Source organism: Pempheris klunzingeri, chromosome 4, assembly GCF_042242105.1.
Source record: "Pempheris klunzingeri isolate RE-2024b chromosome 4, fPemKlu1.hap1, whole genome shotgun sequence".
Taxonomy (NCBI): domain Eukaryota; kingdom Metazoa; phylum Chordata; class Actinopteri; order Acropomatiformes; family Pempheridae; genus Pempheris; species Pempheris klunzingeri.
The window spans coordinates 16,481,275-16,505,184 of NC_092015.1; the positions used below are offsets into that span (position 1 = coordinate 16,481,275).

General features: G+C 41.9%; 3 protein-coding genes across 3 annotated transcripts; 1 reads left to right on the forward strand and 2 right to left on the reverse strand.

Annotated features, from left to right (window-relative positions):
• Window positions 1–545: 545 nt before the first annotated feature.
• Window positions 546–14,849, reverse strand: numa1 (nuclear mitotic apparatus protein 1). Its single transcript, XM_070829050.1, has 24 exons — window positions 14,768–14,849; window positions 14,377–14,449; window positions 14,184–14,269; window positions 13,931–14,004; window positions 13,439–13,527; window positions 13,286–13,360; window positions 13,097–13,190; window positions 12,820–12,976; window positions 12,508–12,647; window positions 12,216–12,327; window positions 11,731–11,848; window positions 11,416–11,556; window positions 10,880–10,993; window positions 6,616–10,746; window positions 6,286–6,495; window positions 5,947–6,137; window positions 5,484–5,621; window positions 4,631–4,736; window positions 4,160–4,358; window positions 3,399–3,535; window positions 2,864–3,148; window positions 2,632–2,733; window positions 2,185–2,493; window positions 546–752 (listed from the first exon to the last, which is right to left on the reverse strand). Exons 2-24 carry the CDS (start codon window positions 14,413–14,415, stop codon window positions 729–731), a joined length of 7,071 nt encoding a protein of 2,356 aa, XP_070685151.1. The 5' UTR covers window positions 14,416–14,449; window positions 14,768–14,849; the 3' UTR covers window positions 546–728.
• Window positions 14,850–15,472: 623 nt separating this feature from the next.
• lrrc51 (leucine rich repeat containing 51) lies at window positions 15,473–17,349 on the forward strand. Its single transcript, XM_070829848.1, has 5 exons — window positions 15,473–15,492; window positions 15,779–15,857; window positions 16,146–16,351; window positions 16,473–16,621; window positions 17,214–17,349. The coding sequence occupies exons 2-5, from the start codon at window positions 15,806–15,808 to the stop codon at window positions 17,347–17,349; spliced, it is 543 nt and encodes a 180-aa protein (XP_070685949.1). The 5' UTR covers window positions 15,473–15,492; window positions 15,779–15,805.
• Window positions 17,350–17,798: 449 nt separating this feature from the next.
• Window positions 17,799–23,484, reverse strand: lamtor1 (late endosomal/lysosomal adaptor, MAPK and MTOR activator 1). Its single transcript, XM_070829918.1, has 5 exons — window positions 23,251–23,484; window positions 21,848–21,993; window positions 21,653–21,730; window positions 20,125–20,248; window positions 17,799–19,841 (listed from the first exon to the last, which is right to left on the reverse strand). The coding sequence occupies exons 1-5, from the start codon at window positions 23,290–23,292 to the stop codon at window positions 19,749–19,751; spliced, it is 483 nt and encodes a 160-aa protein (XP_070686019.1). The 5' UTR covers window positions 23,293–23,484; the 3' UTR covers window positions 17,799–19,748.
• Window positions 23,485–23,910: the final 426 nt, after the last annotated feature.

Below are 23,910 nucleotides of genomic sequence, written 5' to 3' on the forward strand. Positions count from 1 at the left end.
CTTCTTCTTGGAGAGACACTGGACTTTGGCAACTCCACCTTTCATTTTGTAACACGCAGAGTGCCACAAAAATAAATGTGCTTAAACTATGAAAAGGTAGCCAATTCTAGCACCCGGTCAAACAGGACAAGCAGGACCAAAGACAAAAGTGATGAGCTGACAGAACTTTGAATTACTTTTATACCCCTGGTGGTTGATTCTGTGTAAGCGTAAGGACACAGAGGTCCTTCGTAGACGCAAAGAGACACTGCTTTATGTCTGTCAGACAGCCCTTGACCCAGTCCTTAACCATCAGTGCCATAAATCTTTGATTGATAGTTGTGGGATAGGCATGTTTCAGTGTGCAAAGAATTGTTGTCAAAATCCATATATGTTACAAGCAGTTCAGTGTTTTCTGAATATTTTACGTCAAAATCTGAACCGGTCCATTAGCATCAGATGAAGCTGTCTCCTAAGTTTACCTGGACCATCCATGAGCTGCATTCAGAGTCACAGACTCAACTCTGAGAGCTGATGGAGGGCTCAAGTAGGCGTTACACAACGTGTAATTTAAATCTTTTTATTGACATGTAAATATAATACAAAGAAAAATAAAAAGGTAGATTAAGACAAGATTGTAAAAGTCCTGAAGGACAACAGAAATTGCATTTCTGAAAAGAAAAAACAAAAACAAAAGTACGCTCAAGTAGAACTGGAGATTATCGTAACTCCAACGAGGAAACCAGTCCTCACACCTTCATCCTGCGCATCATCTGTGGGAAGAAAAAAAACAAAACAATCTGATTAAACCAAAGCTCACAGAGACACGCATTTAAAAACAAAATAAATATAACATTAAAAGCTCAAATAAAGTGTTTAGTGGTTTGACAGAGATATGTGGACACCCTTTAGGTTGATTGATGAAGCAAACACACCGTGAGTTATTACGGCATAACGTGAGACCAACCAGCCAGTGTGAAAAAGAAGAACCTCTATAAACCAAATAAAATTAGATCTATTGATAGTAACCTTTTCAGACTTCTGGCAAGACCTTCCTCATTTAGATGCTTCTGAAAATAGTGTTCAAATTCAGCAGTTACTGAGACGCACCATCATGCAGTTTTTCTTCATTAGTTAGACACTAATGAGGGAAACTCAGAGATAATCCATCTCCAGTAGTTTTTACAAATACATGCAATATTACCTGCCTATTAGATACACCTGTATAGTCTAATGCAATGTGCTACAACAGCTCTGCAATAAATCCTACTTTACTTTGTTTTTCAACGAGTACCAGATGCGTTGATTTAAGGTGTAGCTAAAAACAGTGATGAAGTTAGAGACACAACACCAGAAAACTGGCACATCTAGATAGACAGAAATGTAGCTGTTAAACCTGTTCGACAAGTCAAAGCACGTATATGCTGTTGGAGTCCTTTGTGGGAAAAAAAAAAAAAAGGTATTACAGTGGAGCTGCCTCCACCTTATCAGAGCTAAACTAAGAAGTTAATCAGCTAGTACCATGTATCAATAACATACATCCGTTTAGTGTGTATCACTATTAAAAGTACTCTGGAGTTTCTGACCATTGGCACAGCTGTGTGGTGTTGGTTTGATCGGAGTCCTTTGTGGACAGCAGAGGGCGGCGATGTGCCATCGAAGTAACAATGAGCCACTGAGAGCAGTGAAAATGCAGCAGGTTTGAAAAGATTTTGCTGACAGGAAATGCTTTCAACATGCTTGTTTGGCCTTAAAGATCGATGTGTTTTAGTGAGAAACATTGAGTGTACATTACAATTGTGTGCACTATGGGCAAGCACCAAAACTTGACAGGCAGATTGCCTGTTGGGTCGGGTCTCCACTCCTTCAAGCTAGTTATACCAAGTTGAATGGACAGCACTGTGCAACAAGCAAACAAACCACCATGTTTATCCTGAGATGTAAACAGTGGAGACCATTAACATGTCTGACATTGCTCGTTATTACCATACCATCTCTGCCATCACTATGAATGAAATTGAAATGAAACTTTACTACTGCCTGCTGCTGTTTGACTATCAGCTGATGTGCCTCATATGGCGCCTGCACTCAATTCATGCAGATCTCAAGAGAAATGCTGCTGGAAATCCCTACAGGGTACCTTAAAAGTGATTATTCAAAATGTGCCCTATCAAACCCTGAATGGCGTTTTCAGTGAGTGTTTACCTTGCGAGCACTAGCCGTCAGTCCAGGAGACTTTGCAGTCTTGCTGGTGGCCCGTGGAGACTTCCTCTGTCCTTTAGTTGCCACCTGGGGTGACTTAAAGGTGTCAGTTCTGCCTGCTCGTCCCACACCAGTGCGAGAAGGCAAGTTTTCCTGGCACTTGCGCGCAGATGTCTGAGCAGGCGACTTCTTTGCACTCTTGCCTGGGGATTTGCGGGTGGAACTGCGTAGTTTGCTCAGCCCTTTCTTCAGGTAGTTCTTGTTTGGAGGGGTGTTCTCAATGGAGAACATCATAGACTGCCTCCGCTCAGCCTGAGACAGTAATACAAGTGAAACTGTTAGAGAAGCAAGCAAAACATAATGTTTCTGATTGTGTTCCATAAAAATATTAATGAAACTATTTTGTCACCGTCACGTGTGTGTGTGTGTGTGTGTGTGTGTTACACTCACTGGGCTGAGGGCAGGGTGAAGCTGAGAGCTGGAAGGCCCACTGATCACGTTCTTGTTTTTGGGAGTGAGTGGACGCGGGAAGCAGCTGCTCCTCACCTTTTTCTGTCAGATGGAGACAGTGAAAGACATTTGGAGCCTTAAACCTATAAAACATTTCTTCTGTGATTCATTCAGGCTAAAAAAAATAACTAAAAGATGTAACAAATTTGTGTGCACACTAATGCAAACAAACCTCAGGCGAAGTTTGGTGTACAGACAACGTAGATGAAGACCGCTTTGTGCCTTTCAACTGAGAGGAGCTGCCGGTTTTTGATGGCAACTGGCCTGGCATCAAGGACAGACGATGAGACAGAGTGCTGGCTGCGGCACCCGATTGTCCGACCATGAGGGAGAGCCGATGGGAGGCGAGAGAGTCTTGCAGCTGGCCAGGCATCATAGATGCCCGACGGATTGTGTCTGATGGATCACCCATACGGAGTTCTTCGTCTGTGAAATGGAATACACCACCATGGCCGGTCTAAGGGAACAGACAGAGAGGGGCTTATTAAAGTAGTGGGAAAGGAAGGGCAGAAAATGAGTAATACTCAAACCAGCTTTTAAAACCGCATGTCATAACAGCATTGGGCAAAGTTAAGTAAAATGCAGAGGACAAAGATTCGCTGAGCATTTCCATATTTATTACCATTTAGACCGCTGATTAAGTGGATCTTTAATGTCTATGCACAACTGCATGCCTGCTGTATTCAGTGACCTTCTAACCTACTAACCTCAGACTCCACAGGGTAGCTGCTCTTGAGATGAGGCAGGCAGGCCTTGTTCCTGGCCTGGAGTTCAGCAATCCTCATCCAGTCTTCTGGTGCACCGTCTGGCTCATTCTCTGCCCCCACACAGAATGTACTAGTGGCTGAAGACGTACAAAAAGTAACAATAACTGTGATTCCCATCTGATCAATTACCATTACTCAATAACTGATATGCAGGGCAGCGCAACTCATGTCTCCAGAGAATGCAAGTGAAGTGTGCTGACTGACTCTATGGAAACGTAATGTTTAACATAAGAGCGTTACAGGTAAAACATGACAGGACTTCTTTAACAGCCTTCTTAAATAGTGGCTGTAGCATTATAGCCTGCTGATATTCTGCATCTCTCAGGTTTGTTTTTATATTCATGGGTATTGGAGTAAAGTGAAAATACTGGTTATGAAGCCTTCAGGGTTTGGAGCATTTCTACGATGATCAGTGAAACGTCTGACTGTACCAAATTCTCAAATGTGAGATTTGGTACTTTTCTTGGTCTTACATTATAGTAAATAGAATGTTTTGGTCTGTTAGTTGTTCAAAAGAAGATGATGCCACCCTACAATGTCAAATGTCTCTACTCTAGGGTATGATAGCACCTTTTTACTGTTTTCTAATGTTTTGAAGGCCACAGGATTAACGGATGGTTGATGAAAATAATCGCAGCCCTGGTTCCAAGAGGCTGACCCTTCAGTAAAATCCACTGTGGGCCAGGCAGGTATTTACTTACTCTGTGAATGGACCGTGCTCCGCCTGTACCCTGGAAGACCGATGAGCTGGTCACTGCCGGTGCCGGTCATTCTGGCAGGCGTGTCAAACAGCTCCATGGACACGGGTCGTGCAGAGGGGGCACTGGAGAGGTTTGGGTGGGAGCGAGCTGAGGCCAGACTGTAGAAAGTCTCATCCCCGTCCCCACGACCGGGGGTTTTCTACAGATTAGAGTTTAAAAATCAATTACGGTTACAAAGACACCGCAGTGGGGAGTGTGCTGACGTTTAAACCAGTTAAAACATTTCTCTACAACCAGTTCAATGGTAGAGCAGTATTGTTTTTAGTACAGTTGCTAAAAACCCGGACAACAGTATCCTAATTAAATAAAGAAGAATTGAATTATAATTTATTCAAGTAATTCCTCTTTTCAACAGTGCGCGTTATTGTGAACATGCAAAACGTGCAACGTTTCCAAGTGACTTTTCTCCACCTTGGTCAGGGTGATGTTAATAACCTGTGTGGTTCTACGTCGTTTGACAGATGAGGATGGATCTTTTCGGGCAGAGTCCAGTTCCATTTTGTGCACTGTACTGGTCCTAGGCAATGAAAAAGAAAACAAGGATGTCTCAAGAACAGAATATGGAAATGGTGTGAGTAGGGAAGGGACAACTGCCCAGGCAATTAAAAAAAAAAAAAAAAGAGATAAAATCAGTGTACTTTCTAAATACTACTGAATAATGAGCTTCAGATGAGCTAAATAACTCTAAAGTATGAAGTCAGGACATCCACTGCCTGTTGCAATACGTACATTTAGATAAGCTACACTGACATTTATTCAAAAGTTCCCTAAGAGTATCATCTTATTGACACCCTAACATACCACTTCCAAATCTGTTGTCATACCTTCAATTAAAGAAAAGCAATAGAAATGCCACAAAAGTCTCAAGCTGGTTACTAGTGACAGATAATCATATCAGGCCAAACAAAGAATTTCAACTGCTCTCGAGGAGCATTGCTTTGCAATTATACTGGTGTTTAGATGACAGGGGTCCTCCACATACAGTATAAACATGGACGTTAGCGATTTTGACATCTCATTTTACCAAAAGTAATAAAATCTCACAGAAACACAAAACGGAAAAATGTGAAACACCTGAAATCAACCCACCTGAATTTTTGAGTAATGCTAAGCAATTCAAACAGACACCCGCATCTACAGTAGTAGACTTTATTCTGAATATAAAATTACTGCAACACCCTCCACTCTCATTGTAAACAGAAAAACCTCCTAAAAAGGCAGCTACTCTGTGAAATACCAACACTGTCACAACTGCCAGACATACCTGTTGATCTGTCTGTTGTTTATAGGCGTGAAGTACAGGGTTTCCAGTGACTCTGCGTATGGACCCCGACGTTTGGCTGCCAAGCGCTCTGAGCTGCGAACGAGCGGTGTGCTCGATTCATCAGGTGCTGAAAGTTTCCTGCAAAAGGTAAGAAACAGAATATTGTGCAAGATTAGAATCACAATAGACTCAGACTTTGCCTCTGATGTTAGATTTTGTGGCTTTTCTGCTTTTCTCAAGTTCTGTTTTCTTCCTTGTTCACTTTGTTGGAGCAGGGAACAAAGGCAACTTTCAAGGTGTCGTTTGAATGGTTGTCTGTCTATATGTGTCGGCCCTGTGCACCCTGCCTCTCGCCCAGTGGATTGGGATTGGCTCCAGCCCTCCCCATGACCCTCATGGATCAGCGGTGTAGACCGTGGACGGATGGATGAGTCTTATGATACTTATCTGAGAGGTAAATTACCTAGTGGTGTTCAGAGAGTCTTCCAGAGAGCTCTGGTCCAAGCTGTCACAGCTCACGCCCCTCTTCACTTGAGCCTTAGTGTGAATACTTGAGTGTGTGGTGGGAACTTCGAAGTAGCACGAGTCTGTAGCACGTCCTTCTTTACCATGAAACTTATTCTGTTCCCGCAGGTTATGGTCGGCAAAGGCCAGCTAAAGAGAAGAAGACATTAGAGTTGGAGATCAGGGTGAAATGCAGCAACGAAATGTGCTAACAAAGTCTTTAAACTCAGCTTTCTTTTCTTTTTACAGTAATAAAATCATCGTAGTGAGCATGTGTGCTTCAAAATATAACACCAACCTGAGCCTCCAAACTGGCAATCCTGCTCAAAAGTGTCTTCTCATTCGTCTGGGCCTTGTCCATATCCAGTTGAAGCATTTTGTTTTCCATGGTGATGGCCTTAACTTCTCGCTCTTTCACCTCTAAGGAAAGCTGGAGTTCAGCCACTTCCTTTTGGCTTTCTTGGAGAAGCTGCTTCTTGTCATTGTAATACTTTGCTGCCTTCTCCGTCTGTGACAACATGACAGTAAAACAAAATATTAACCTCATTTTATACGATATCTACAGAGATGCTACTAATAAAACTCAGTTGTGTTGTGTTTAGTGGGGATCGTCTGTGGTCTCACCAACCTGGGCTTTGTAGTGTTCTGCAGCCTCCGATTTAGCCGAGAGCTGTTCCTGCAGGTCTCTCTTTACAATCTCAAATTCGTCAGCTTTTTCCCTCTCTTTCAAGAGTTTCTCTTTCTCCAGTTTCAATGTTTCCAGCTCTTGTTGTAGCGCAGATCCCAGTTTACGAGAGGCTGCGTTCTCTCTCTCTATGGCCTGCTTACTTTGAGCAAGTCTCTCCTTTTCAAAGACCGTGGCTTCAAGTTGTTTCTCCAGTGCTTTGTGATCCTTTTCCGCCTGGAGTATCCTGGCCATCAGTACTTCTTTTTCCTGAACGAGGGCCTCCTTTTCCTTAAACGTGGCAACCTGCAACTTCTGTGCAGCCTGCGTTTCTGTATTTGCTGAGATGTGCTGCTGCTGGAGGAGGTCTATCTGCTGAGCAGACTCAAGCTGAGTCTCAAGTAGCATCTGCTCTTTAGAGAGAAGATTTAGAGAAATAGTCTCCAGCTCCCCTTTCAGACCTTGGATCTCATGTTGAAGAACGTCTGTCTGTTTGGAGCTCTCCTCCTTTATCTCAGCCAGCATTTTCTCATTCGCTACAACTTCCTCTTTCGCTTTTTGAACTAAGTTAGCTTGAGCAGCGACCTCTCCTTTGAGAGTGTTGAGATTTTGGTCTTTATCAGCTAAGAGCGAGTTGACGGAACACAGTTCAGCCTGGAGGATCTGAAGCTTCTCCTCAGCGTTGAGGAGGCGGCTTTCTTTCTCGCTCTGAGATTCTTTTAGCGTTTGAATCTCCTCCTCACGTGAATGAATCCACGTCTTCAGAATCTCCACTTGTTTGACTTGCTCCTGCAAGCTTTGAAGTACTTCCCTCTGCTGAGCATTTTCTTTCTCTTGTCGAGCAAGCAGCTCTTCCTTGGATTGCATGTCCTCCTCCGCCCTCTTTAGCGAGGAGTCCAGAGTCTCAACCCGTGTTGTTAAACTATGGATCTCTTGATGTAGCACTTCTGACTGCTCTGAACTGTCACTCTTCAGCAGCATCATCTGTTCCTCTCGAGCTTGGATCTCCTCTTTCATCTTCTTCACCTCTTCCTCAGAAGCAGACAGTTGTTCCTGCAGACTCTCCTTCTGATGAGCACTCTCCTGCTCCTGTTTGGCGAGCACAGCCAGCTGAGTCTGAACCTTCTCCTCAGCCTTTGTGAGAGACTCCTCCATTTTGGTTTGCTGGCTTTTCAGACTTTTGATCTCTTGCTGTAGCAAGTCAGACTGTGAGGAGCCCTCTTGTTTTAGTGTGATCAGCTGTTCCTCTTTAACCTGGATCTGGTCCCTGAGCCCTCTTATCTCCTCTTCAGAGCTTTTCACCACATTTTGAAACTGATCTTTTTCCTGAGTGATCTCCATGTCCTTCTGAGCCAGCAGGTTTTCTTTAGCCTGAACCTGCTCTACTGAAGTCTTCAGGGATTCGTTCAGACTTTGTACTTGGTCCCTGAGAGCTAGGATCTCATTCTGCAGCACCTCTGACTCCTTGCAGTTATTAACCTTTAACATGTCTAGTTCTCCCACTTTAGTTTGGATCTCCTCCCTTAGCCGATTAACGTCCTCCTCAAGAACTGCATTGTGCTTTCCAAGTGCCTCAATCTGCAAAGTGTTCTCCTGTTTCTGCTTCGCCATCAAGTCTTCTTTAGCTTGTGCCTGGTCCTTGGCAATCTCAAGAGAATTGCTCATACTTTTTATTTGTTTATTCAGACTTGCAATCTCCTGCTGAAGCAATTCAGAGTGTGTTGAGGTCTCAGTCTTCAGCAGAATTAAATGCTCCTCCTTAGCATCAATCTCTGCCTTTAGCTTCTTTGCCTCATCTTGAGATGCTACCATCTGCGTCTGTAGTGTCTCCATATCCTGAGTGCTCTGTAGTTGTTGTTCAACAAACAGTTTTTCTTTGGATTGCAAACTCTCCTCAGCATTCCTCAGAGATGAAGAAAGTAACTCAACCTGTTTCTTTAAGTCTTGGATCTCTTGATGTAGCACTTCTGACTGCTCTGAACTGTCACTCTTCAGCAGCATCATCTGTTCCTCTCGAGCTTGGATCTCCTCTTTCATCTTCTTCACCTCTTCCTCAGAAGCAGACAGTTGTTGCTGCAGACTCTCCTTCTGATGAGCACTCTCCTGCTCCTGTTTGGCGAGCACAGCCAGCTGAGTCTGAACCTTCTCTTCAGCCTTTGTGAGAGACTCCTCCATTTTGGTTTGCTGGCTTTTCAGACTTTTGATCTCTTGCTGTAGCAAGTCAGACTGTGAGGAGCCCTCTTGTTTTAGTGTGATCAGCTGTTCCTCTTTAACCTGGATCTGGTCCCTGAGCCCTCTTATCTCCTCTTCAGAGCTTTTCACCACATTTTGAAACTGATCTTTTTCCTGAGTGATCTCCATGTCCTTCTGAGCCAGCAGGTTTTCTTTAGCCTGAACCTGCTCTACTGAAGTCTTCAGGGATTCGTTCAGACTTTGTACTTGGTCCCTGAGAGCTAGGATCTCATTCTGCAGCACCTCTGACTCCTTGCAGTTATTAACCTTTAACATGTCTAGTTCTCCCACTTTAGTTTGGATCTCCTCCCTTAGCCGATTAACGTCCTCCTCAAGAACTGCATTGTGCTTTCCAAGTGCCTCAATCTGCAAAGTGTTCTCCTGTTTCTGCTTCGCCATCAAGTCTTCTTTAGCTTGTGCCTGGTCCTTGGCAATCTCAAGAGAATTGCTCATACTTTTTATTTGTTTATTCAGACTTTCAATCTCCTGCTGAAGCAATTCAGAGTGTGTCGAGGTCTCAGTCTTCAGCAGAATCAAATGCTCCTCCTTAGCATCAATCTCTGCCTTTAGCTTCTTTGCCTCATCTTGAGATGCTACCATCTGCGTCTGTAGTGTCTCCATATCCTGAGTGCTCTGTAGTTGTTGTTCAACAAACAGTTTTTCTTTGGATTGCAAACTCTCCTCAGCATTCCTCAGAGATGAAGAAAGTAGCTCAACCTGTTTCTTTAAATCTTGGATCTCTTGATGTAGCACTTCTGACTGCTCTGAACTTTGATTTTTCAACATGTTCATCTGTTGCTCTTTAGTCTGGATCTCCTCCTTCATGGTCCTTACCCTCTCTTCAGAGGCAGACAGTTGTTGCTGCAGGAGCTCGGTCGTATGAGCACTTTCCTGCTTCTGCTTTGTGAGGACAACCTCCTGAGCCTGAACGCGTTCCTCTGCCTTTCTGAGAGACTCATTCAGACCTTCTAGTTGGCCTTTTAGACCTTTAATCTCTTTCTCCAGCAATTCAGACTGGCGAGAGCTGTCGTTCTTGAGATCAGCAAGCTGCTCATTTTTGGCCTGTATCTCTTTATTTAACTTCTGGATTTTTTCTCCACAGGTTACAATCTCTTGTTGGAGTACCTCCCTCTGTTGAATATTCTCTTGTTGGGTTTTATCCAGTAGGTCTTGTTTAAGTTGAATTTCCTGCTCCGCCGACCTGAGAGACGAGCTAAGGTCTTCCATTTGGACTGTTAAGTTGTGGATTCTACCATGAAGAGTATCTTGCTCATTGGACTTCTCCATAAGTAATTTGGCAAGCATTTCCTCTTTGGCTTGAATTTCATGTTTGTTTTTCATGGTTTCATCTGTAAGAGTGCAGACTTCTTCTCTGAGACTGTTAATTTGTTGGTCTCTATCAGCCAATAAAGAAGTGGTATCAGACAACTTCGTCTCAAGATCTTTCACCTTTTCTTCAGCCTGGTGGAGAAGGTCTTCCTTCGCTTTCTTCATCTCCTTTAGTTTTTCAACTTCATGTTCACAAACAGCAATATGCTGTTGTAGTCTGGTCATCTGCTCGGTTTTCTGCTGCTCAACATGCTCAAGTTGAAGCTTGAGATCCTGGATTTCTTGCTGAAGGACTGCTCTCTGCTCAGTGATCTCCGTCTGCAAATTGTCCATACGCTCATCCTTGGCTTGAATCATTTCTTCAGTTTGGGACTTGTGCTGCTTCAGGAGATCCTTATGTTGTGTCATTTCTTGTTGACAGTCTGCCAGTTGCTGTGTTTTAGCCTGAATCTCCACCTCAGCCTTTTTTAGGGAGCAAAATGTGCTCTCCAACTTATTTTTCAAACCGTTGATTTCAGTCTCAAACATTTCTCTCTGACAATTTAAGAAGAGAACACAATTAGAAACCATCTAATCCAAAATAAACGTTATATTTTAGTATCAACCATTTCAGATTTCAATTTCATAATACAATTGTTAGCTTCTATTACAGAGCTATGGACTTTACCTCAATTATAGGCCCCATATTTTCTCCTACTTCCTCCTTGGTGGCCTTGCTGATGTCATCCTCCAAACATAAAATCTTTCCTTGGAGGATCTGAATTTGTTCACTCAATAACTCCTGAGGAACAGGGAGGAGCACAGTAAAGCATCAGCAATAGAGGTAATGGAAAAGTAGAAAACAATCATACAAATACACAAATATTTTAGTGTGTCCTTTCTGTCCCATTTTCTCAATGGACATTATGTTTGTGCTTCATCTTCTTGCCCATGAAGGTCAAACTTGTGTCTACAAGACTGACCAAACAAATAATAAAAGGTTTTGGGGCAGCCCTGCACATTGATTATTGTCTCAAGAGATAAGGAAGATAGATCTATGACATCAGTTTTTCTAACCGGTAAAACAGCATTCAGCTATAACATAAAATTGTTATGTGACATAGAATGACACTTTCTTTAACCGTGTTTTTAATGAAATGATTTAAAGATTTAACAAAGCAAAGGCAGTTGCAATGACTGTTTCTGTTGTGAGGATTTTTCTACCTTTTGAGCGATCGCGTGGTTGAGTTCAGACTGTAGGTGGCCTGTTTTGCTCTCCCACTCCTCCTGAGCAGATGCTTGGGTTTCTGTCAGCCTGCCGACTTCTGCCTCAAAGATGGCCAGCTGTGAACACACTGCTCTCACCTGCGAATATGTTAAAAGAAAGCCGCAATCTGTATTAGACACATATGACTGCGTGTAATGTGGAAGGGATGCTACTGGAGCCAGACCCACTGAGATCGACCAGCATATTTGAGTGAGAAGTGAGAAGACAAAGAGACTGCATTAAAAAGAGGGAAATTGTACATGTGTCATTACCTGGGAAGACAGTACACCATTTTCCTCTGTCAGCTCATCCACTTTGCGCTCCATAAGTGAGGTGGTACCCTTGAAGTCTTTATTTTCCTTTAAAATCTCATTAAGACGCATTTGTAACCTAAGACAGAAAAAGAACGAACTGTTAGCAAAACAGTTTCTTTACTCACATTTACATCAAATTCTTTAAGTTTTCAACAAACAAAATGTTAGACTCATAACTTTACTTGACTTTTGTATGTGGCCAAAATTTTGCTGCAGTGAGCCAAACAAAATTTTGTAACGTAGGGGCTCTGAGTTCAATCTGTTCCGTTTCAATTTAAAATACACATGGGTTGACTGAAAACAGGTGTTGCAGCTTGTAAAAGTAAATGTGATTCACAAACTGAAGTTTCAACAAGCCTTTGATGGAAAAGGTGTTATTACCTCCGTCAAGTATTAGTTAATAGGCCTTACTTAGAGCAAAAAAAAAGCCCATGGGTACTTACGTGTTGTTCTTGGTATCAAGCTCATTGATATTTTCCCTCATAATCTGCTCCTGATCACCTTGCTCTTCTTTAAGCTTATCCAGGCGGTACTGCAGCTGATTAATATGGGACTCTGAGGAAATGGAAGTATAGAACAAAGTTTAATTTGAAGACAAAATAGACAAAAAATGAAAAGGCAGACAATATTATTACTTGTAACAGAAATGGGGCCCACGAAAGCACAAAAACTTTTGCTTATTTCTTTTATAAACCTTACTAACACGTTTTTTATCCAAACGCTTAAATGTGCTACCTCTCTGTGCAATTAGAGCAAGTTTGGTGGCCAGCTCCCTTTCCAACCCATCTCTATAGTCTCTCTCCTTGATCATCTGTCGTTGCATCTTCCTCATCTGAAATTTAGGTGTGTTCATGATATCTTGCAGAGGAGACTTGCTGCAGGGATAAAAAAAAAGATCAGGCAATGTAAAGAATTAGAATAGATAGCACCCAACAGACTTAAATAATCAGATATAGAGTGACTTACATCAACAATGCCAGTAAAATTGTCCAATTCACATTCGATGAATATGATAAGCACTGTGTTGGATACAATCCACAATGGTACCTGACTGAGGAAGAGGCCACAATTTGCATGTCCACAAATGTGATTTTCTGTGTGCGGTGGAAGATGGGGGACTCATCATCTGAGAACGAGGAGATGGTCGACGGACTAGTAGATGTGGTTGCTGATCGCTCGAATATTTCACGGGACACAGGCAAATCTGAAATGTTTTGGAGAGAATCATTTTGATTAATTTTACAGCTTGCAGGTTGAGTTCAAATCAGAAAGTTAGTGTTCTACAAAAGCATAATGTGGAAAATGGAACAAATGTGTGACTTACGTCTCCTTGCCAAATAAGAATCAAGACCATTGCTCAGATAAACGCAGCCCTCGCTCTCCATCACATAGGAACCAGTTAGGTTTGCGATCTCTTGCTAACAGAGAAGAGTTGGGAGAGCAAGACAAAATAAATGAAATGTGACATATCACAGCGATAGACACAAAATCAGAAAAGCGGTTCTCTGCTTACCTCCACATCACAATCCAACATGTTCAGAGTGCAGCGATCATTCATTATGTCATGGTATACCAGCAACAAAAGCACCTGGCGACATGACAAAATATGAGTCAGAATGGGTCCACATTTATGTTTTCCATTTCATTTCATGTCTTTGTCATATACCTTTGCAATTTCGACTTTTAGGTTGATGCCATCTGTTATGTTGTCCCAGGATAATGACGTGCCTTTGGTTGCACTAAATCTGCAATCCCCTGAGACAAAATATACAAAGGTTAATTCTCAAAGGACAGAACCTGCCTTGTAAGACTTCATGAATAACTTCACTCTTGAGACCACACCCAACAGTGATGCAGGGTGTGGTCAAAGGTGCAACAGATTTAAAATGTTCAACCAGAGGATGTCAGAGAAAACGATGTCTAGGTCCAGGAATTAATTTACAACTACACCGAAAACTTCAGAAATACAGTATGATTTAAATCACAGTCAGTTGAAAGATAACCAATATCACTTTGATCTACATGCAGTCAGTGCGGTGATAGGTCTGGGATATGTTGGGACTTTTAGACTGGAAGCTGCAGGAAAGAAATGTCCAGCACTCTGTGGCACTTTTTAAGATATTTGAAAAAAAAGAAAAAGAAAGGTAGAGAAACTCACTTTCCACAAAGTCTGCAATGAGTCTGAACCGATCCTCTATGGAGTTAATGAGACAGGAGTTGGGCTCCTTTTTCCTGATATGACACAAAAGGTGAAACAGGAATAAAATGGGGTTAGTTACTCCAAGAGATGAGCATTTCTGTACTGATAAGATCCCATAACAAGAGAAGCACGTTTAAACTTCAGCTCAACAGCCATTGACCATCCCTTGTTTACATGGGCAGAGCATTTCAAACACACTGTTCCTACTTACAGCATATACACAACTTTCAGTAAGATTGCCCCATCTTGTAAATGGTCAATTGTGACTTCTTGCTCGGACAGTTTTATACTGTTAACCTGTAAAAACAGAATTAGACAAGCTGGTTAATTAATACTGCAACTATCCCACAACACTGACAGGAATCAACATGTTTGCACTCATAAAATAATCAACTTAAAGTTACCCAGCTGAGAAGAGCCTTCACACCCAAGTTAATGGTCATCTTGGCTGACCCTTTATCTCAAAGGGATTTCAACCTGGAGGAGACAAAACAAAGTCTGACCTAAACACGCCTCTGCAGCTAGCGTTGTCGAGCTAGCGAATGGGTACAGATTAACATTAACGTCTTTTCATCCACAACGAGCGAAGTAAGTGATTAAAAGTAACACCAAGCCCTCTTAAATGACTGTGAAGGCCTTTAACGTTGCTGAATGCTGACTTAGATTTAGCAGGTTTTGTTAATATCAGTCAGTGCTAATTTATATTCGTTGGATAAGTTACTGTAATGTTAACTGTAACATGGCGAGTTTTACCTGAAGACCTACTGTAAAAAAAAAAAAAAACAAAGCACTCACCCTAAAACCCACAGACTTGGTCCACTTTTTCTGTATTTATTCGCTGTCTGTAGAGAAGTGCAGCCTGTCGGTCTGACTGCACGGAGCTTGTGGTACAGAATAAACACCAACCGGACAAAATTCAAAAAGTCCTGATAAAGATTGAACCAGCCAATCCGTTTTCGAATGTCGACGCATCAAAAAATAGACGAAGTTGATTGGTTCAAAAGCCGGAAGTCAACTGAGCGTCGCGCTCGTTATTCACGTCGGTGCGCTCGGTTTCGAGGAGGGCGGGGACGGGCGGCTAAAATAAAATTTAAATTGTACCAGAAATGCATTCATAAATGTTCGTGATTAAAAGTTTTATTTCATGTTTTCGCACAAGCATTAGTCGGGGTTACAGCGGGATTTAATGTTAGAGCTAAAAGCCTTGGCCAACCCGGATGAATTTCGGCGTACGCCTGAAAACAATTTAAAGGTGTTTCTAGCAAACAAGAAAATATATCTAAGACACAGACGCAGAATAACACAGCCAGCAATTTAATTTCACACTCCAGGTGCTCATATTGTACTAGAAGCCAGTGGCCAAGCGCAAGTGTTAATTGTAATCTAGATAAAAACTATATACAGCCTACAAGTCCCATAATGTACCTGTTGGTTTCCTTGGAAACAGGTTGTTGTCCCCTCCGCAGGTAGATGATTAGCTAGAATCGAAACACGGGTTGGTGTGTTGCTGCTATAATTTGGTAAGTCTGTAACATTTATGTCAGGTCAACAATTCACTGATCAGTTATTAAAAGTATTCTGAAATGGTAATTTTGTGCTCGTTTGGATCTATCCCATAGTAATGTGTTTATAACCACTGTATACGATACCGAAACACACCAGGATGCCTATAATATTGCTATAATATGAGATACAGCATGCACAATGTTTTAAAATGATTAAGCTGTTTGTGTTGGTTTTAAAAAGCAGTTAGATTAAATGACCTGTGATCACGGGGTCAAACATGACGTCACTGTGCTCCCACAGGTGAGTCAGTCTATTACAGGTGTGAAAATGTACGGAGCTCCAGTGGATTTGTCTTTTAAACACATCAGCAGTTTGGCAGGTAGTACCCTCTACATCTATCACACTCTTATGGTACTTTACACGGTAGTTCATTTTCCTGTATGATCACTGTAACATCTTCAGAGACTAACTGTGCCTTTGGCTGCACATTACAGTGCAGAGTAGAGTTTGTGATAAACATTTACAGAATGTATAGTTCTTCTCCAAAACAACATTTTAAGCATTTGATCTACCGAATGAATGCATAACAAACAACTAATGTCTGCAATGCATCATCTTTAATAAAGCAATCTAATACTCTCTGTATTTATTTCATTTGCCGTCTCAGACACATGGACAGAGGAGCCCAGCACTGGACTGCGGCCTTCAAAGAGAAATTCGGAGAGGAAGTACCATAGCCGCTCCCTGCGACTCAGTCACAACAACATCACTGACCTTTGTGACCTTCATAAGACTGTTACCCACTTCCTGGCTGAGCCATCGCAGCTCGCCTGGCTGGACCTTTCCTTTAATACAATCTCGCATATAGATCAAGTAAGCTTTTTCTCTCCATGACTTGTTTGCATGTTGGCTCGCACAGCAACTTAGCTGTGTTCCTCCCGTCGGTCACAGTCGGCGCCTGCAATATATGTTGATGCGTGCGCTTGTGTTCCAGGTGCTGTGCGAGCTGCAGGAACTGCGTGTGTTGTATCTTCACGGCAACAGCATTTTTATTCTGTCAGAAGTGGACAAGCTGGAAGTGCTGCCACATCTGCACACCATCACCCTACATGGAAACATTATAGAAAACAACAAGGCTTACAGGTGGACACTTTCTTCCAGCTTTAACAAATTTACCCCAAACACAATCACACACACATCCTGCTTAGCTGTAAAATATTTGGATATGAGACACTTTGACTTGTCAGCCATGGTTTTGTGTTTTTCTGCTGGTAGTTTGCTGAGTATAGAACAGAAGTAGACATAAAGTCAGCACCTCATATTGTCACACACTTCAGAGGTGCAGACTGAGGGTTTAGTCTTATGCTGGAGGAGTGCAATTACATTGTGAGTGGCTGTGAGACATAAATGGTCAGCAAGCATGCAGGGGCATAACATTGTAACAGGTGCTTAGATACAGATCAAGCTCATATTACATATCCTAGTCTGCGTAGCAACAGTGGGTACAAACGCACACACAGAAAGAGCAGCCGTTAGTTAAAAGTCTGTCCCAGTGAACTAATTTCTTATGAATCACTGCAGTTGTTTGATTTAATTGTATTTCAATTTATATTGTGTGTGTGTGTGTGTGTTTATGTGTAACATCAGTTTGCTTTCAGTTTGGATTTTAAATGTGGACACATACAAAATGTATCTAAACTATTTAGTGCATGACTGTGTTTTTTTGTGTGTTTAGGAATCGGGTGATTTCCGCTCTGCCCCGGTTAAAGACAATGGACTTCAGTGCTGTGACGCGCCAGGAGCGAGTCATGGCAAAGATTTGGCATCACAGCAACAGCTGCAGCAGAGGCAGTAAGGGGACACTGCGGTGACTGCTGGCTCATCTCCATCGTGGTGCGCTGAAATCATGGCTCCACATCCACTGCTGCAAAACCTCCGAAATGTTGAATCTATTGTACGTTTGTCTGTGGTGAAAACAGCAGTTTGTTTTTGTCTGCTGAAATGACATTTTCTTTTTTTCATAGTCCAAAAAGAAGTCATTAATGCTTCAGCAATTCAGAACAGTCATTCAGTTTTAATAACAGGGAGGCAAATGTGACTGAATGATCCGGACATATTTGCTCAGATGTACTGTAGATTCTTAGATATTGTTATAAACATGGGTGTGGGTTGTGGAATATTTTGTGTTGTGGATTATGTTGTTATAGCAAAGTTAAACACCATTTTTTTTATGTTAATGACCGTTTCTGTAGCATTGGTGAACCAACAACTTCTCAAATACAAGCATGCGCGTTACGATTTACTTAATAGACACGAGTGCTTATGTTGAGTTTTTTTTTTTAATGAATTAATTAAACCAAACAAAAAAACAAAAATCTTAAAACTTTTTGGTACTAGCCTAAGATATTACAAACATATTTCAGGTAGTATAACACATTTGAGTAACAAACAAAAACAGGAGAAAAAAAAAATGCCAAGAAACCCATTGCAAAAAGCTCAAATTAATTGCGTGGTTGAAATAATCACAGCCTTGCAGAACATCCCTTTAGAGACTCCAGAGCGGCTCACCGTGCTCCCTGCCCCACGCATACAGTCACATGCTCTGTTCCTAAGAGCAGATATACATTTAAAAACACAAATAAATAATCACAGAAAAGTCTCGGATCATTTTATCTGTGGTGGTACATAGATTGTTAACGCTCTCCCACACTGCTACAATGGTTAGTTTCTGATTAATATGAACAACTCAATCATATTACAGTCTGCAGCGAAAAGCTTTGTTTAAAAGCCAACAAAAGCACGCCTTAAAATTGTTCTTGTGTTTCGTAAAAAAGTTCAGTATCGTATCACCACAAGATCTGAGCCAATCCTGACCGATGAACTCTCTATGAAAAGAGGAACTTCATACAATCCATCATCTGTTTTTATGTTCAATCAGAAAAAATTCTGTACAAAGAAGGCATGAATACACGATGTCTGTCCCTGCACCCGCCACACGTCCACTTCCCTCATCTCAGTCTGCCTCCAGTGCTATTAAATATGTAACGTTCAGGGATTTGATTTTTTTGTTAGTGCTAGAAAACTGCAGGGGACACACTGCTGTCTGTAAACTCCAGAATTTGTGCCCCTAGAAAGCTCCATCTTTACTGAGACGTCAGTAGGCCCACCCAGCACCCTCACCCACCAGCCACAGACAGGTCACTCATGATTTGGCCTCAAATGGAACAACAGATTACACACTGGGCAACAAATAACCAACCAGACTCAGTTTTTATACATTATTATGGTGAAATGTCAATGAAATTTACTGAAGTCAGCTTGGTGTTCTGGTTGATGTTTTGGCTGTAGTGAGACACGGTTCCTGATGCAGGGTCACACCAGATTACTGTGGGATGTCTGCTGCCCAAATCTTGCCAGTATACATCAGGACTATAGTATTACAACCTTCTAAAATTATAATGACGCCTTTCTCCTTAAGATAAATATATAGTCCCCTTTTTTTGGCTCTAAGTTTTACATGTGTGTGTGTGAGGAGAAAGACTGAGGAATCGGCAGTGTCATCCCAGAATGACAAAGGCATATGAAGTGCACATTTTATTTAATCCTGCTAACTGGCTAATCTGCTCATCCGTTGCACTTGCATCTATAGTACTGTGATACTTTCCATGCCACAGAGATTCCTCATTTCCCCTCTTCCAGTGGAGATTGTATCAAGTATATACAGCAAAAGCCTTGTGCCGAACATCCTAGAGCTCTGTCCCAGGTGAATACACTGTACATTCTTCCATGCCTTTGGCAAAAAGCCTGGGATGTGGAGCTAGCCTTGCTTGCCTGTGTACACAGGCCAGAGACACTAACAAAATAAAGATGCTAAGATGGCTCTGAAAACGGTCACAAAAAGATCAGAGAGATCACCAAGGAGGAGGAATTATGATTTTTCCACGGCTGGTTCACACAAAGGCTGTGATCCACACATTAAGTACAGAGGAGGCCATGTAGTTGTAAATATGAGATCACACACCAATGGCCCATCTACAGCAGCCCATCCTCCATTGCCCGTGACGATAATTCACTGAACCATAATTAAGTACAATAAAGGACAGCCATAGGGTGCAATCCTACATTGTCTCTGTCTTTGTAGCTGTTAGAGGCATAGCTAAGAAGCACAAGGACCAAGATGCTTTAATACAGGGTGGTCTGGAGGTTGAGGAGACAGAGGTAAGAGAGAGAGCGGGATGGGAGGAACAATATGCGGGCCAGAGTCATAGAGTCAAGGAATGGCAAACTGGACCACCAAATCTTCTTTAGCATCCACTTTGATTTGAGAGATTGCACTGTAAGCGTAAGCTGCTATCTTGGACACCTGCAAAGAAAGATGGAGACAGAGTTTGTGTGGAGTGTGTAAAACAACTAAAATCCACTAGTCTGTTCTGTATGTATTTGTATTAGATGGATAAAAACAGTGTCAACAGAAAAATATTAGATATCTTAATCTCTTTATTCTAAATCACACATTTAGCCAAACCCCTCACACAGCTACACATGTTGCTTATTGCCTCAAAAAGAGCATCTCTCTGATGTTAAATGTAACCAACACGGAAACAACACATGCCAACGTATCTAACGTGCACTAATGTAAGTTTTACCTGCTGAACATCTGAATAGGGCACCAGGTCACTCGCAAGCACTTGGTGGGGCTGGCTGGTAAGGGAGGGGAGAGTGAGGGCTTTCTTCTGGGGCAGACTGTTGCTCAACACAGCCAGCTTTGTACTGAAAAAAAAATGTAAAAAGTTAGTCAAGGGTTTACGTTTAAAACACAGATTGATCAGAACACACCACCTTATCTTTTAAACCTGCCTGCTGTGCTATGAGCCACAGACACTCTGCAGTGTAATCTACATGTGGGTTTGTTAGAAATGTAGCCACCAGATTCCATTGTATCTGAGGTTTAAGGACAAGTTTAAGGGAATGGGCCTGTGCTGTTGCAATATTTAGCTGCAACCAGCAGCTCTATGGCTCGCTCTGTCAGTTGGGTGATTGGTTGCTCGGTTAGTTGGTCAGTCCACAAAAACGTATCCACCATTTGCAGGCCACAGTTTTTGCCCTTGAAAGCTGAAATTTGCCATGAAGATCAAGTGTGTGTGTGAAAGTGTGTGTTCATGCACATGGCTGAAAGGGGCCGTGGCGTGGCAATGGGATTTGTCTATCGCAAAAGGGCAAAGAAATTCAAAAGGATTCAGACACAACATTTTGGGGAAAGGTTGGTTATGAGCAACGGCCGATAACAAAGAGGCGCATAACCTCTGAATGGATTCACGAAACATGGCTAAACTGTGTAGAAAGACACAAACAAAAAATAGACAGACACACAGACACACTGATTGGGGACAGTTCGCCCTGCCCCAACACTTTAACCAGGCCCCCTTTCATGACTCGAACCATTAGGAACCGTGAGGAAGAAATTATTGCACTCAGCAGAGACTGATTTCTTTTTTCAGTGTTCACATTCAAACAAATACACAGTACTTTTCATTACAATACACTTTAAATTACTCAATAAGATGAAACTACTTCAACTTTTTACATTTTGTAAAGGGATCAGGAACACAATCTGGTAGGAGCTATTGCGAATTTGCGCTTGTGTAATTGAACCAGTTCCCCCTTCCCCCCTTCTCGAATCGTTGGGTGGCTGTAAAAATTTCAAACACTGTTTACAGTTTCATACTTTTCACCTACACTTGAGCCAACACCAACCAGTACGTGCCTTTGGATATAAACCTGACTCGCTTTTTAACAGTATTTAAGTCATCTGAAGATCTCTTTCCCATGAGCGATAAGTTAGTGAGATAAAACCAGGCAATACAACAACGTAAAGCACCATACAGTGTACACACAGCATATAAAACATAAGGTTCAGCTCGACAATTTAAAACTAAGAGGGTTATCATTATATGGCTCTGACAACCAAAGCATCTGTACTATCTTTATAGTTTATAGGCTGCCAAATGTATGACTCAGCTTGTTAATGATATGTTCCACGTTCAGGTGAGTGCAGTACAGACTGCTCTCTCATTTTAAAAGACAACTCTTGTCCACACCGATTCCAAAACAGAAAACAAAACAGAAAACCGCAGGGGAGCCTTCCAGAAAATATACACCAGCTCATGCACATACCTGTATTGCCGAGCTTTGTCCATGTATTCATGCTGCTCCATCATGACGGAGTCAGCTGCTGAGACATCAATGATGTTCCTGACAGAGGGGGAATAATGGCAGATTTAATAAAAGGGCCATATAAAATATTGTGTTATTATTAGGAAACACATGCTGAATCTGGCTGGTCTATAGTTGCATGAAGGAGTGCCTTACTGTGCGGTCTTGGTGAGGATGGATGTGAGGAGGGCCTGTTCATCTGTCCGCGCTGAGGGGACACTGGTGGTGATCCAGTCAGTCCCATTTGGGGGTTTGCTGACAGGGTTGGGGTGGGGGATCAGCGGCTTACGTTCATCAGGGTCCTAGAGCAGGTTTATAAGAATATGAATAAATAACGACAAAGTTTTCAGCTCATGACTGTATGCATTTGTGTAGCAACTCAGCCCAGCAGGAATACATGCCAAACAATGTGCCTTACCTACTAATTTTCTAATTCAGCACGACAGTACACTTGATAAAAACAAGATCATTGAGCCAATTAGATAAAACAATTAAGTACATTGTGACCCATTAAAGGTGGCTTCTCCGTGGGAAACGTAAGCATTATGTATTACGTAGCCTTAGCACTATGTATCAATATAAAAAGTAGATCAAATAAAAAACGGCTTGAGGTATCAGCTCTACAACTACAGCCATACATTTTAACAACACAACACCATTCTTCCACTCACAGTAAAACATTAAGTGAAGCATCAACATTTGACCATATCAAACACCTGGATAATGGCTAAAACCAACATTTAACTCTGATCCTGCACTAGTTTACTTGTCGCTAGTAAAACTAGACTACTAACTGAATAATTGCTAAAACTATCCAAAGGTCACATTGAGCATTTTGCAAATTAAATTTTTAGACCAATACATAGTGTTTGAATTTGAATATAATGCAGATAGCTTAGATATGCATTTCTACTATACTTCTACTATGAATCTAAGATACACTGCACATGCAGGAAGCTATTCCACATGAGGGAAGAACTGACTGTTTCTGTAAACTATAAATAGCTAGACATCAGCAGGGTCATATGACATAAAACACGTTAAGTAAAACACCATGGTAAGCAGAATATCAAATCACTGCTGTTGTTGGTGGGCCTGTTTAGTCCACAGCTGAGTAATTTACTAGCAGCTTAATTCAGTTCCTAACAGGCAGATTTAAAACAAAAGACTGAAGCTACAGGTTAAACTATCATGTCCTGCTAATCGTAAAAGAAGCTGTAAATGTTGCTACATGTACAGATTTCCCTGAAACACGTGTCTTTGTCTTCAGATGTGAACAGCTCCTCTTTCTCTGTGATCATCTGTGTGCTAACTTCACAGCCTGTCCTGGCCCAGGCCTGTCCCGGAGGCTTGAACTAGCGAGCTAAAGCTACTTTTCAGGTGTCATTAATCACTTAAAACTACTGAAAACCGGACCGTGTGGCAACGCCGCCATATATCACACAAATGCATTTTATGTATGAAACATTATCGATGAATAAAGCAGCACCTCGCGGTTTGTTTCTGAGTAGAAAACCTTGTATTTATCGGCACAGCTTTAGCAGCTAGCAGCTAACTACCTGCTCTGTGGTCTCGTTCTCGCTGCTGTAACAACAACCCATGACAGCGTCCGAGGGGCGAAACTACACAACCCCGGCCTCCCTGGTCTCCGTCACAAACGAGCCGTGTTTATCTGCTCCAAAAAAAAACATAAAACGTCTCTCCTGCGCGGTTTTATTTTAGCTTCAACTAAAGGTAGGAAGCTACTGTCAACAGCAGCTCCTCGGACGAGCTATCACATGACAGCAGCTCTGGTGCAACAACACAACCACCGCCACTTCCGGTATTTCAGACGTAACTGTGGCCTCAGACACGTGATGAGGGATTTTTTTTTTCTTCTCCAAATATCAAATAAATAGAATAAATAAATTGTAAGCACTAATGGGACAAAAGTATGAAAATAAGACAAAAGGAAGGAAATGTAAGAGTGTATCCCAGGTTCAACACAACATGTCACACATCATCTGGTGATAATTTATTTTTTTTTAAGTTTGCTGTATGAGCAGCTGACAAAAAAAGAACACAGTGAACATCAGCTTGAGACACTATTTGTAGCACTCGGCATTGAAAATACTCAAAACTCAAAAACTACAAGTCACATCGCACCCCTTTTTCCACTTTGAGCAGCATGAGACTTCACTGAAGATGCTGATATTAAATATCTTATGTTTCCCCAATTA